Source organism: Vulpes lagopus, chromosome 3, assembly GCF_018345385.1.
Source record: "Vulpes lagopus strain Blue_001 chromosome 3, ASM1834538v1, whole genome shotgun sequence".
Classification (NCBI taxonomy): Eukaryota; Metazoa; Chordata; class Mammalia; order Carnivora; family Canidae; genus Vulpes; species Vulpes lagopus.
The window spans coordinates 114,895,061-114,910,367 of NC_054826.1; the positions used below are offsets into that span (position 1 = coordinate 114,895,061).

The window sequence follows — 15,307 nt, forward strand, 5'->3', positions numbered from 1 at the left end:
CCCCCTCAGTGTCCATCACCCAGTCACCCTAACACCCCCGCCCACCTCCCCTTCCACTACCCCTTGTTCATTTCCCAGAGTTAGGAGTCTCTCATGTTCTGTCTCCCTCCCTGATATTTCCCACTCATTTTCTCTCCTTTCCCCTTTATCCCCTTTCACTAATTTCTATATTCCCCAAATGAACGAGCCCATGTAATGTTTGTCCTTCTCTGCAGCCTTCCTTCACTCAGCATAACACCCTCCAGGCCCCTCCACGTCGCGCTTCTCATTTATAAATACAATTCAGCAATTCCTTAAACACACGTGCACACCGAGCTACCTTTACTTAATTATTTTTGCTTTTTACTTCTACTCGGCAATGAACTTTCGTGGCCTCAAACAGGACGTGGATGCATGTGAGGAGCGAGGGAACGTGGATACGCAGTGGAATCATAGGTGAGGTCCCCCGCTGCACCTGCACCTCCCGGCTCCCCGAGCGCATTTACAAACGGGTACAGATACTCGTTGATCCCGCCCGCCCGCGCCCCAACCCCTTTTGTACCCAAATGGTAACGCCCCAGATACACTTGTTCAGAGTCTCAGTTACTTGCACTAATAACCGTCGCGACCTTGGAGGAAGCCCCCGGGGCTGGGTCGCCCCGCGTCTCGGCCGCGCGGGGGAGCCTCTCAGCGCGCCCCGGGGCTCCCGCAGCCCCCGCAGCCCCCGCTCCTGCGCCCCCGGGGGCGCCCCGGGCCGAGAGCCGCCTCGGCGCCGCGCCCCGCCCCGGGCTCTGTGACGTCCGCGCCGGAACCTGGAATTTCGGCTCCGGGAGCTGGCGGCGGCGGCGGCGGCGGCGGCGGGAGCGGGGTCCGGGTCCTGGCGGCCGGGGCGCGGCGCGGCCATGAGCGAGGCCGGTGCCCGCGCGCTCCCGCCGGCCCGGCGCAGCGGGCAGCCCTTCGCGCACCCAGGTAGGGCGGCGGGAGCGAGGCCGGGGCGCGGGCCCAGCCGCTCGCCCCCTGCCCGCTCCGGGCGGAAAGCGGGCCCCTCCTACCCCCCTGCACCCCACCCCGGGCTCCCCATCCTCGCCCCTCCCGGGGGGAGCCCCGGCGGCCCGCTCCTGCTCGGGGGACCCCTTCCCTGTTAGCAGCGCCCAGGACCGGGGGAGAGCCCCGCAGCCCCACTCCTCGGCTCCAGGCGCCCGCCTCCCAAGTCCTGAGGCTTTGCTGTTACAAACCAGCTCTGCCTTGGCCGCCTGTTGCTGTGTGATCTTAGGAAAGCGGCTTGCCTCCTCTGGGCCTCAGGGTCTGCGGCGGTAGACCGGGGCGAGGATGTCGGGGGCGTCAGCTGCCAGGAAAGTAGCGTGAAGGGCCTGCGTAGCCCAGGGCTTGGCACATGGGCACAGCGAATGGTGGCCAGCCAAGCGTTACAACCTTTGTCCTTTCTTCTTTCTTTCTTTCTTTCTTTCTTTCTTTCTTTCTTTCTTTCTTTCTTTCTCTTTCTTTCTTTCTTTCTTTCTTTCTTTCTTTCTTTCTTTCTTTCTTTCTTTCTTTCTTTCTTCCTTTCTTTCACATGGGCACAGTGAATGGTGGCCAGCCAAGCGTTACAATCTTTGTCCTTTCTTCTTGCCTTTCTTTCTTTCTTTCTTTCTTTCTTTCTTTCTTTCTTTCTTTCTTTCTTTCTTCTTTCTTTCTTTTCTTTCTTCTTCTTTCTTAAAGATTTTATTTATTTATTCATGATAGACATAGAGAGAGGCAGAGACACAGGCAGAGGGAGAAGCAGGCTCCATGCAGGGAGCCTGACGCGGGACTCCATCCCGGGCCTCCAGGATCACACCCTGGGCTGCAGGCAGGTACTAAACCACAGAGCCAGCCAGGGATCCCCATCTTTGTCCTTTCTTACTGAGTAAAACTTACAGTATCCTGTAAACACTGATTTTTTTTGTTTGTTTGTTTTTTACAGAAGCATGTACAACTGCCACCTAGTTGGCAGCACCTAGGCGGGCTTCCTTAGAGCATTCCCATCTTACATTTGTCCCTAACAAAACACAGGACCCTGCTGTGAGTTTTATAAGCAGCGTTTCCTTTATTTCAGTTTGAGGATAGAAGTTTTGTTGCAAGGATTTACAGTAAACCATGAGTGGAGATTTGGGCATCAGGACTCTCTCTGATTGGAGTGTTCTCCATGTCTAGAAGAAAAAGAAAGATATCTAGAGAGATCCAAACCCCAGGAACTTGCTCAGGAGTCAGAAAACAGCAGTCAGTTCTGATCGATCCTTATTATTTTCTAGGTCATTATTAAGTGCTGACACCAGCTCCACTTCAGCCTTTCATTTTTTTTTTTTTTAAAGATTTTATTTATCTATTCACAAGAGACACACAGAGAGAGGCAGAGGGAGAAGCAGGCTTCATACAGAGAGCCTGAAGTGGGACTCGATCCAGGGTCTCCAGGATCATGCCCTGGGCTGCAGGCAGCACTAAATCGCTGCACCACTGGGGCTGCCCCACTTCAGCCTTTCAGTGATAGCCATTCAAGTATTTTTCTAGCTGGTTTCCATTTATCTTCCTCTTGTTTGAGCACAATCCATCACATTTAAGTTGCTGACCCTGGTTTCCCATAATAGAGGGCATGGGATTCATGTATCTTGGATTTTTGCTGGGTGTTAAAGGAGACTCTTTAACATCTTTTTAGGAGTGTCTTAACTGACCCCTCTGACTAAAAGGTCTTCCCTGTCCCTCGGAAAAATGGTGCTTTATGACCTTGTATCCACCAGAACGTCTTGGGAGGCTCAGAAGGGACCACGTTTGTAACTTTATTGTACTTTGTAAATGGTGGCCCGCTCTATGGGCATCACAGGAGGACGGTTGCTGGAGGAAAGTTGGAGCAGGGCTGGAGACGAAGGGCCCTTCGTTTACAGATTGGGAAATATACGTCCTTGTAAATGATAAAACAGATCACATCATTCCCCTCCTAAATTAAAACTTTCCGGGGATCCCTGAGTGGCTCAGCGGTTTAGCGCCTGTCTTCTGCCCAGGGCATGATCCTGGAGTCCCGGGATCGAGTCCCGCATCGGGCTCCCTGCATGGGGCCTGCTTCTCCCTCTGCCTGTGTCTCTGCCTCTCTCTCTCTCTCTCTCTCTCTCTGTCTCTCATGAACAAATAAATAAAATTTAAAAAAGAAAAAAAAAAACTTTCCAGTGGTTTCCCATTGCAGTAAGACTAAGCGCCAAACTTTTCTGTGGTGGCTGGTAAGGCCTGGTGATTCTATCCCAGCCCACCTTTCTAGACCTTCATCACCTATGACCCTCCCTTAATCTGTCCAGCTCCAGCTATCCTCACTACCTTTCCATTCCTCCAACATATAGTTACTGCCTCAGGGCCTTTGCACCAGCTGTTCACTTTGCTCGGGCTACATTTCTCTTTGATCTTCCTATGGAAGCTTCTTCCTCCTCCTTTCAGATCTCTGCTCAAATGTCCTCTCAGAGAGGCAGACCTCTGGAACCACCCTGTCTGAAGAAGTGCCCCCATCTCTCTCTCTTCTCCTAACTGATTCTCTTGGTTATTTCTTCAGAGCACTTACCACCATCTGAAGTCACCTGGTTTGATTGTTTTCTTGTCTATTAGCTGTCTCTCCTTGTAGAATGTGGATGCCATGAAAAGCAGGGACTTTGTCGTCTTCTCCTTGGACCTAGAAAAGTGTCTGGCACTTAGTAGATGCTAAATATATGTTGAATGAATAAATGAATGAATGGGTGAATGAAGTGTACCAAAAGCCACACTGGCAGCTATGGTGTAGAGGTTGAGAATCTGGACTGTGGATTCCTAGATGCAACTCCTCATTTTCCGTGTACTGCCCTTATCTTTAGGCAAGGCACTTAAGTGCTTCGTGCCTCGGTTTCCTTATGTATTAAATGGAAGTAATGATAGTATCTACTTCAAGGGGTCAGTATAAGGATTAAGAGAGTTAATTACATAAAAAGCTTGGTAAGTACTTATATTAGTTATCTGTGCCATGTAACAAATTATCCCCAAACTTACAGGCTTAAAACAGTGATAATCACTTCTTATCTCACAGTTTCTGCAAGTCAGGAATTTGGGGATGACGTATCTGGTTCTGGCTCAGAGTCTCCTGCGAGGTTGAGTTCATGGTGTGGGCCAGAGATGCAGTCCTCTGAAAGCTTGCCTGGGGCCAGAAGATCCCTTTCAAAGATGGCTTGCTCATATTGATGGCAAATTGACACTGGGTGTTGGCAGGAAGCCTCTCTATGTGGACTTCCCCGAAGCTGCTTAAGTGCCCCGTGGACATGGCTTTCTCTGGAGCCTCTGATCCAGGAAAGAGCAAAGAAGAAGCCATTAAGGTCTTTTATCATCTGCTCTTGGAGATCACACCCTGTTATTTCTGCAATATCTTTTTGGTCATGTGGGCCAGCCCTGTTCAGTGTAGAAAGGACCCATGGAAGGGTGTGAGTGTCAGGGTATTTTAGGGGGAGAGGATCACTGGGAGCCACCCTGGAGACTGGTTGCCACAGGACCATCAAAGTGTTAACTGTTATTATTAATGCCTCTGTTCCCTACTAGATGATAAGCCTACTAGGAGGACAAGAGCTGGCCTGTTTGGCTCACCATCATGTCCCCAGTGCTAGGTGCATAGTAGGCCTTCAGTAAATATTAGTTGAGTGGATGCCTTTCATGATTTGGTCCTATGATGCTTCTAGAGCCTGTGAAGCCACTTCTGTTCCCTCTGCCATGGGTGCCATTCATTACCTTATTCTATTATAAAGCATATTCCTTCTTTCAATCTGGTGTCACTTCCTCCTGGAAACCTTCCCTGACTGCTTCTCCTCTCACAGACTGGACTCTGTGTCCCTGCTCTGTATCCACATGGCCCACTGGCCAGTGTAGTCCATTGAGCTATATTCTTGCTTCTCTTGAGATGTATTATCTTTAAGAGCAGGGATTTTGGAATAGAACAGACCCAAGTTCAGACAATGACTTTGTCTCAGTTTCCACCACTCTAAGGGAAGGTTCTGATAGAAGTAAAATCTGGAAGACCACATTCTCCCAGGGCCTCTAGAAAGGATTGCCCCTGTGAGCCAGCCCCTGGCTACCTCTCCTGATCCCTGTTGCATTCCCTTACTCCCCGCCTGGCTCCAAGCCACCCACTGGTCTCTTCCAGGGTTATTCTTCTCAGGTCCTGCAGTCACTATTCCTCTGCCTGATTGCAGCTTGAATGTCACCTCCCGGAAGAGCCAAAGACCCTGCCCTATCTCAAGTACCCACAGGAGGCATTTGCTCATCCCCCAGGCCCCTCAGCCCCATGGTTCCTGGCATGTTCCATGTTTACTGAATGGAATGACTCTTGGTGACTTTTCCCAACCAAATGTTTACCATATTCCATCTGGTAAGTACTTCATACTAGATCATCTAGCACGCATTCAATGACTTTTAAATTGAGGTATGATTCACATAACAAAGCCAACCATTTGGAAAGTATACAATTCAGTGGCATTTAGGACATTCACAGTGTTGTGCAACGACTATCTCTATCTAGCTCCCAGACATTTTCATCCCCCCCAGAGGAAACCCTGTGCCCAATAAGCTATCACTCCCAGATTCCCCCTCCACCCAGCCCCTGGGTACCCCCAATCTGCATTCTGTCTGTGAATTTACCTGTCCTGGACATTGCATAGAAATGGGCTCATACCATAGTGTGACCTTTTGTGACTGCTTCACTTAGCATAAGTAGTATATTCGAGGTTCATCCATGTGGTAGCACATATTAGGACTTCATTCCTTTTTACGGCTAGATAATATTCCTTTGCATGCAGTTTGTTTATCCATCATCTGTTGATGGACATTTGGATTGTTTCCATCTTTTGACTATTAGGAAAAATGCTGCTGTGAGCACTTGTGTACAAGTGTTTGATTGGACATCTGTTTTCAGCTCTCTTGGGTATAAATTTCAGAGTGGAATCACTCGATCATATGGTCATTCTCTGCTTAACTCTTTGAAGATTGGCCAAACTCCAGGACTCTTAACCCTCATGCAGGGGTTTGCTGTGACCATTACCCCATTGTTCATTGGGGAAACCCAAGTGACTCAACCAAGATGACCTGATTGTCAATATGCTGTGACTACATGGGATTGCAACTTCTGGGATGGTTTCAGAGCCACTCACCTCTCTCCACCTCAAAGGGCACCACTCTGGGTGGTGGGTGACTTATTTGAATTACCCCATATTCCACAAGGTGGGACTTGGTCTGGGCCTTTGGAGCAGGAACACTTGGAAGGGTAAGGGCTAAAAACTAAACAGCCTCTTTAGACTCCTTCTGTGAGGAGCACTAGGACTTGGTTTGTTTTTTGTTTTGTCTTTAAGATAAACAGAACATCTGGAAGTAGTTTTTATGAAGCCTGCCTGGCCCAGGTACAAATCCCAGTGTGGCTATTTATCAGGTGGGTAACCTTGAGCAAGTCCTGTTACCTCTGTGACCTTCAGTTTTCTTTCCTGTGCAATGGGGATAATCATACCCCCTATCTGCTAGGGTTGCTGAGAAAGTGTTGTTTTTTTTTTTTAAGGTTTATTAATTTATTTTAGAGAGAGAGAGAGAGAACGTGCAGGTGGGGGAGCAGCGGAAGGAGGGGCAGAGGGAGAGGGTCTCATGCAGACTCCTCACTGAGCTCAGAGCCTGAGGATGAGGATGAGGCTGGGGTTTGACATCACAACCCTGAGATCATGACCTGAGCCAAAAATCTAGAGTCGGACACTTCACTGACTGAGCTACCCAGGTGCCCTGGTTGAGGACTTAGCACCACACCTGGCAGGCACTGAGCACTCAAATGGTAGCTGTTGCTATTATTATATTATTATGTTATTATTACTTAGGCCTTCTCTAGCCTTAATATTATAAGACTTGATGATTTCATGTGCTGCATACCAGCACTTTCTGGAGTTACACTATTAGTTCTATGGTTAAGCAACTATTTGGGTTGTTGTAGTCTGACACATTGTCTTAAACTGGAAGACAAGTTATCGTTCATCCTGCAGGGTTTATTTTGTTGTCCTTATCTGCTAAGGCCATACATCGGGGTTACTTGTCACCCTGAAAGGTTTCCTGGGAGGGAGGGATCTTCTGCAGGTCTCGACGTAGCCGGAGACTGCACAGGCCACCAAAGGCCACAATGGTTCTCTGGTGAGCCAGCCATCTGACTTGAGTTGTTTTTTCCCCTCTGTCTGAAGAGGCCAAGTGAGCTCTGCCCAGCAACTCAGGCCAGATTAGGCCCAAAGGCCCTTGGTGACTTTTTTTGTTTTGTGTTTTTTTTTTTTTTTTTTTTTTCAGGAAGTGAAGAATTTAGAGGGATAAAAGGGGGAAATGACTTTTCAGTGTTGTAAGCTTTGTTGCAATCTGGTTGCTTTTTAAAGGAGCTTTGTTGGTAGTGTGGGACCACCCAGACCTTCAGTGGGGCTCCCCCCTCCCCAACACCAGCAGGACGGGGAGAAGGGAACTGAGCCTGCCTGAACCAAGACCCAGTACCAGGGAGAGGAACCTAGTGGTGAAAGAGGCAGGCGAGAGACATGCTTTTAGGAAGCATCTAGTCCAGTGGGGGAGACACTCACTGAACAGGTAAAGAGGGATATAGGGTAGTTATAGCCAGCCATAACTGCCAAGAAGGAAATAAACAAGTGAGGAGCTAGAGAGGGAGAGGGCTGACTTAGCTGAGATGGTCAGAGAGGTCTCTGTGAGGCATGGACTTTGGGGCCGAGGCTGAAGGGTGTAAAGGCACCAGTCATATGAAATGCATCCAGTAGAAGGAGCATCCAGGGGGGCATCCAGCAAGAGCACAGGGTGGAGGTGGGAATGACGTTGGTGTATTTGGGGAGGGTGCAGGCTGCAGCCTCGATGTGGACTAGTGGGGATGAGGTCAGGCGAGCAGAAGCCAGTTCCTGAGGACCTGGTTGGCCCCAGTCAGCAGTTTGACTTTGGACTCAAATGGATAAGTTTCTTGAATTACTCACAGCAACTCACCAAGTATTATTTGCCCATTTTACCCCCCCTAGAAACTGAGGCTCTGAGAAGTTACAAGCTACTGAAACAGAAGGGCATTAATGTCGTGACTCTAGAACCCGCGTGTCTGTGTGTTCATTGGACAGATGTTTATTTGATTTAAGATGTGCCAGGCACCGTGCTAATTGCCAGGGTGTCCGAGTGAAAAAGAAACTCCGAGGTCTTTGCCCTCGGGGTTCAGAACTTGGCTCAACCTTGGCCAGAATTCCTCTCTGAACTTTCTTTATTGCAAAATGAAGGTAACACATAAGAAGGACCCATGTGGTAAAGTAATAGGATCACAGATGAAAAGTATAGAAAGGGTTTGGTATAATAATCATGGTGCATGGCGAATGCTCCATCAAGTCTCGCTGTTTTTGTCGTCGCTTCCAGAAATGTTAGAAATCTTTTTTGTAGAAGTCTTGGCCAAGGGAGATAAACACTCCACATAAGAAGTAGCTTGGTCTGTAGTAAGGTCCCTTACAGCAAATATAAAATCTTTCTGTACATTGGATTCATCAACAAATAACCAGATGTGTAGCACAACGTGCCAGGCACTAAGCCTAGGGCCCAAGGGTCTCTAAGCCAAGGGTCTGCCAAACTGCAACTCACGGGCCAAATCCAGCCTGCCGCCTATTTTTATAAATAAAATTTTATTAGAACACAGTCATGCAAAAAAAAACCAAAAAACAAAAAAAACCCACAGTCATGCCCATTCATTTATGGATTATGGCTGCTTCCTGTAATGATGGCATAGATGAATAGTTGTGATAGAGACTCAGGTGATAACAGTAAGGAAATAGTAACGTTCTCTGACCTCTTTTGTTTTTTCTTTTTTAATCTTTTTTTTTTCAAGATTTATGTATTTATTCCTGAGAGACACAGAGAGAGTGAGAGGCAGAGACATAGACAGAGAGAGAAGCAGGCTCCATGCAGGATGGCTGATGTGGGACTCAATCCCAGGACCCCGGGATCATGACCTCAGCCAAAGGCAGACATTCAACTACTGAGCCACCCAGGTGTCCCTGTTTTTTTTCTTTTTTTTTAAAAGATTTTATTTTTTTATTCAAGAGAGACACAGAGAGAGACAGCGACATAGGCAGAGGGAGAAGTGTGGGGAGCCCGATGCGGGACTCCATCCCAGGGCCCCGGGATCATGCTCTGAGCCAAAGGCAGATGCTCAACCACAGAGCCACTCAGGTGCCCCTTGCTGACCTGTTTTCCAAGCATATAATAGCCATCTAATCCTCAAGATGGTCATGTCAGGAACTACTATCACCATTTTACAGATGGGAGAACTGAGGCGGAATGGTCAACAAGGTAACAGGTGGACCTGGGATTCGAATCCAAGGAGTGGGCCTTTGAAGCTGTGCTTTTAACCACTATATCTGTCACCTCCTCAGACAGATGCTTATTATCACTGAGAATCACAGTGATTGCTCCCCAGAGAGGCCACCAGATGCTCCACTCACTTGAAAACCAGGAGACTCCGGTTCAGGGCCCAGCGTCACTCTGATTACCTTGTTAGTCACTCCTCTTGGAGACTGTTTACTCATCTGGTCATAAAGCCTTGGACCCGGCTAGTCCATAGGCCCCACCCAGGTGCCAGGTGGTATGACTCACACAGGTCCTCCCAGGCTGGCAGTTCTGAAGTCTGGCAGATAGAGGAGGCTCCCAAGGCCCTTGGGTCCTCCCCTCTCAGAAAAACGCACAGTAGCTACTGGCAACACGGGGCTATGCAAATAGACATTGAATAAAGTCTGATAAAATTAAAAATTCATTTCCTTAGTCTCACCAGTCACATTTCAATTGCTCAGGAGCCACACATGGCTAGTAGTCACCGCACTGGGCAGTGCAGATATAGAACATTTTTATCATTGCCAAAGGACAGTGCAGCCTGACATTTGATGGCCTGGCATGGGAAATAGCCATGCCAACCTGTGCAGCTCAAGGACAGAAATAGCCACAGGGCCAGCCAGAGAGCTCTTGCTAAATCTGAGTCAGATTATGTCATTCTACTGCTCAAAACCCTTCATAGCTCTCCTCCTTTCTTGACTAAAAGCCAAAGTCCTCACCATGGCCCACAGACCCTGTGTGGTCTGGCTTGTTTCTCCCCAAAACTCTTACCCTGCCACTCATCACTCTCCTTATCCATACTGGCCTCCCTCCTGTTCCTTGAACTGACTGGGCACAGTCCTGCCTCGGGCCCTTTGCACTTACTCTTCTTTCTCCCTTGGATGCTCTTCTCCCAGATAGCCATGTGGCTCTTTCCTTCCCTTCCTATAGGCTTTGCCCAAACCCATCCATGCCTTATTTTCCTCCACATGCTCTCAATATCTGCAATATATTGTTCTTGGCTTGTTTACTATTGGTCTCTTCTGGCTAGAATATAAGTCCCATAAAGACAAGGGAATTTGTGTGTCATATTGAAGGCTGTCACCTAGCAGTTGCTCAGTAAATGTTTTTAAGTGAGCAACTGAATGAATGGGTGGATGGGCAGATGTGTCGCCTTTCCAGGAAGAGGGTAGTCATAGGACTGTGGCCATGGACCACTTGGTGGAGATGTCCTAGCAGCTTCAACTAGATGCCCTGGACCCTGGGCCCTCGGGTTAGGGTTAGAGTTAGCTGTGAGCACAGATTACTTGGGGTACCCCACCCCTAGTTAGCATCCAAAATAAAAGCAATCTTAAAGAATATGAGTGGAAAGAAGCCCAAAAAGTTCTGAAATCAGTGTATACATTGCTTTATTGGTAATCTCAAATGGGATGTGCACAAGCCATTTGATCATTTCTTGAGACATAACAGCAAAGCACACATCTAATAGGGCTTCTAATTGGGATGTTGACCATATATTATATTCTGTACCTTAAATAGGAAGAATGGTTGGGATGTTGACCGTATATTATATTCTTCCTCTATAAGGTACAGAATATAATATACGGTCAACATCCCAATCATTATTTTTTGCCAGCTTATTTTTTCTCCTTTAGAATTTTTTTTAAGATTTTATTTGTTTATTCATGGTGGGGGGGGGGAGAGAGAGTGAGAGAGAGAGAGAGGCAGAGACACAGGCAGAGGGAGAAGCAGGCTCCATGCAGGGAACCTGACGTGGGACTGGATCCCAGGTCTCCAGGATCACGCCCTGGGCTGAAGGAGGCGCTAAACCACTGAGCCACCCAGGCTGCCCTAATTTTTTTTTCAATTGTGAAAAAAAAAAATCCATATAAAAAAGAATGGTATTCAGTACTTACATTCCTTAAATCTTTTTCTCACTTTTTAAAAAAGAGAGACAGAGAGAGAGGCAGAGACATAGGCGGAGGGAGAAGCGGGCTCCCTGTAAGGAGCCTGATGTGGGACTCCATCCCCAAAATCCAGGATCACACCCTAAGCCAAAGGCAGATGCTCAACTGGTGAGCCACCCAGGTGTCCCTTTTTCTCACTCTTTGATGCCCCTGCTTTGCTGGTGTGCTAAACACATGCTTTGGTCTGCCTGGTAGATGAGCCAACATTGCCTGTACCCTACACACCTGATTCATTCATTCATTCATTCATTCGTTCGTTCAGCAGGTGTTTATTGAACATCCATCATGTGTCTGGTTCTGTGCTAGAATCTGGGAACTGAGCAGTGCAAGAGAGGTGGGGTCCCTGCTCTTCTGGGGGCTGCAGTCCTACTGGGGAAGGGAGAGGATTGGAGATAAGGTGCAAGTGAACAGTTAGGGAGGAGGATAGAATTAGGGATGAGTGCAGTGGGGTGGGCTGTCAGGAGATAAGGCTGAAGGAGTGAGTGTAAGCTCACTGAGACAGGAAGTAAATCTGCAAACCTTCCTTCTCTCCAGAGTCTCCTGCAGAGAGGGGTTCCATACAATTTGTCAAACAGAACTCAATTTCCCCAGCGGCTGGCGAGAGTCCTGGACCAGATGACCCAGAAGGTCCCTTCTTGTCGGGAGTTTCCAGGATTCTGTGAGTGGGAAGAAAAACCCTGAAGTGAACCCAGCACCAAATACGGTTGGGTTAGGTTCTTGGCAGGCACACGAAGGAAGTTGGTGGTAGTTTTAGTCCCATTTGGATCACGGTTGGCTTGTGCCCACATCCTGGGAATGTAGAGGATCTCACGGCCTGTGAAAAGAACTGTCAAGGTAGTTGGGACCTAAGGATGCTGTCCAGGTATACCTGCCTCTGCCCCTCCTTCAGATGGAGGGCTCTCCATGAGCAAGACGCTGCTCTAAGTCTCAGAGAGACTACCTTTGTCCTTAACCCAGAAGAATACTAGATGTCAGAAAAAGTACTTAAGGGACGCCTGGGTGGCTCAGCGGTTGAGCACCGCCTTTGGCCCAAGGCATGACCCTGGATTCCCAGGATTGAGTCCCACATCAGGCTCCCTGCATGGAGCCTGCTTCTCCCTCTGCCTGGGTCTCTGCCTCTCTCTCTGTGTCTCTCATGAATAAATAAATAAAATCTTAAAAAAAAAAAGGACTTAATTCCTGCCCCTGCCCCCACATCTCCTGTAATTACCCATTCATCTTCCCACCTAAATAATCCTCTCCCAATTGCTACCAGATTCTAGACATTCCTAGATGGAGGCATATCCCAATGTCACATATATGCTCCTGCCTCCCACGCAGACAGCCCACAGGCAGCCCACACACGGACCATAGCACTCCGAGGCCATGCTGGGATGACACTCCAGCTGGGCCACCTCAGGAGAACCTCTGACAGGAACTATAATGAGACATTCTTATTCTCTAAGGATGAGAAAAGCAAGGCTCTGAGAGATGATGAAACCTGTCTAGGAAGCCAAAACCAGGAGTTTGTCTTGATGGCAATGCCTTGGGTGAGCCACCATTTCTCTGGGTCCCGTTTTCCCCGTTGAAAAGCCAGGGCAGTGAAGCCTTCTCTGTCTACTGCTGCACGTTGGCGTGAGAAATCAGGTGATGTCATGCTTTGACCAATGTCTGGTCCTGTATGAAAACAAGCGGAGGTGGATCCTAGTGATAAAAATAATGAGGCCTGCGTTCAAAGGTATGATTGGAATTTTTTTTTCCTTCTATTTGAAGATGAAACGCTTCCCAAGAACATCTGAAGAGGAATAATCCTTCCTTCCTCTGCGATGATGGCCATTTTGAAAATATGGTGTTCTACCAGGGACTGTTGTGAAATATGAATATGAGTGTATGAAGGAAAAATTAAATAATTTCTCTTAGTGTTCACAAAGCACTTTCAAATCCATGGCCCGCTGAATCATCTTATGGTGAGGACTACAGCTTTGGTATTTGGCAGGCCTGTGAGAGGCTCCTAATTCCAGCACTTACTAGCTGTGTGAGTGGGCCCTTCACTTCTCCAGACCTCAGTTTCTTCATCCGTAAAATGGGGTGATCCTATTTAAAGAGTAGTTCAGAGTTGTAAGTGTGGTGACACGTACCTCCCATAGCCTGGCACAAGGTTACTGCTTGGTAAACCCTACATAATGTTATTTGGGTCGTTTGTAATGCCACCCTCATGATCACGCCAATGACGTCTGTGGTATTATATACCCCATTCCTGAGAAGAAAAACATGTGACCCAGAGATGGTCATTGTGGCCCAGCTCGTGGGTGACAAGCCAACCCAGGCTCCAGCCCCAACCCTTGGTCCCTCACCCTACAGTTGCTGAAGATTCAGTTGGTTGGTGCTGTTCCATTTCAAAGACCTTTGTTTGTGGTTCATAAGAGCTCTTTGTTGCTGTCCAGAAGGAGTGGCCTCCAGCCAGGGCTTGGACCCTTTAGCCTCCAGGCCCCCGCCTGCCCCCCCCTCCTTTGCACTAGGGAGCCACTGTTACTAAAGGAAATGTAGCATATCCTCAGGGTGTTCCTGAGCAGGGAAATGGAAGGTTGAGTGAGATTCACAGTCTTGGGCTTGGCAACTGGCAGGGCTCCAGGCGCGTGGCTGTGTGTCATCTGCAGTGGGACAGCTGTTCCGTTGTGTCTGAACATGCTCATCAGAGAGGCAAACGTTACAAATCTGCACTGTCAGACTCCCATCCAGAGAGCAAGGCCTTGGCTGGCTCCCCCTGCCCAGTGCTGGCCCCTGTGGTAGGGCTCATCCTTAGCCCGGCAGCCTCCAGAGCGATCCTTTAAAATGTGGTCAGATCTCAGCATGCACTCAGAGCCCTCAGCGGCTTCCAGTTGGCCTCATCCAAGTGTCATGCCCAGCCCACAGAGTTTGACTCAATCTGGCCCCAGCCATCTCTCTAGAACCCCTGCTTTTCCATGCTCCCTAGTCTAGTTACCTATTGTTATCAACAAACTAAACATGATGGCTTCTGCGTTTTATTGTTTCTGCTGATTCTGTGCATCAGGAAATCAGCAGGGCATGGCAGAGATGGTTTGCTCTGCTGTGTGTCATGTCTCTTGGGTCTGGAGCTTCCATATGGGCCTCTTCATGCCCATGGCAGTGCTTGCTGAGGATGACGCAAGGGCCGGGGACTGGCTGCAACAGCTCGCTGGGGTCAGAGCCAGAGACTTTGGTTCTCACTGGCCAGAATTGGTTCTCATCCTTGGACACTTGGGGCCTCTTCCTCTCCCAGCAGCATTGCCAGACTTCTTAGACGACGGCCTGAGGGTCCCAGCAGCACAAAAGTGGGAACTTCCAGGCCCTTTTAAGGCTTGGGGCTGGAATTGGCTGAGCAACATTTCTTTTGCAACCTCTGGCTAAAGCAAGTCACAGATCTAGCCTAGACTCAAGGGAAGGGGATTGCAGAGAGGCTGGTGTGGCTTATCAGGGGTCAGGAACAACAGAACCTATGAAGCTGCTGTTCATTCACTCTTCTCTAGCCACATAGGCCTCCATGCTCTTACTAAAGCATGTTGTACACACACCCACCTCAGGGCCTTTGCACTTGCTGTTTCCTTTTCCTGGGATGCCCTTCCCCAAATATCCGCAGGGCTCATGTCCTCTATTCAGCCCCAGCTTAAATGCTACTTTAGTGCAGAGACCATACCTGACCCACCTATCAGAACCTAGATGGAGGCATCCCAACGTTGCATATATGTTCCTGCCTCCCTTGCAAATGGGAGAGACCCTACTCTGTTTTTTTTTTTTTTTTTTTGCACTTACCACCTCCTGGCATAATATTCATCACCTATTTACTGTCTAATCTTCCCCTGCCCCCACGTCTAAATATAAGTGCCGTGTGAAAAGGGCATTTGCTTTGTTTGAGGCAGTATCTCTAGCTCCAGATCTGACACATGATGAATACATTTGTTGAATGAATATTGGAGAGGAGGAAACAAGTTCAGAGGTTAAGTAACTTT

General features: G+C 48.4%; 1 protein-coding gene across 1 annotated transcript in view; it reads left to right on the forward strand.

Moving 5' to 3' along the window:
* The first annotated feature begins 806 nt into the window (after window positions 1-806).
* The window catches only part of TMC7 (transmembrane channel like 7), a 52,975-nt gene continuing 38,474 nt past the window's right edge, over window positions 807-15,307 (forward strand). Inside the window, exon 1 of the mRNA XM_041748530.1 lies at window positions 807-948. Within this exon, the coding sequence (XP_041604464.1) occupies window positions 882-948 (67 nt within the window). The 5' untranslated portion in view covers window positions 807-881. The remainder of the gene's footprint in view (window positions 949-15,307) is intronic.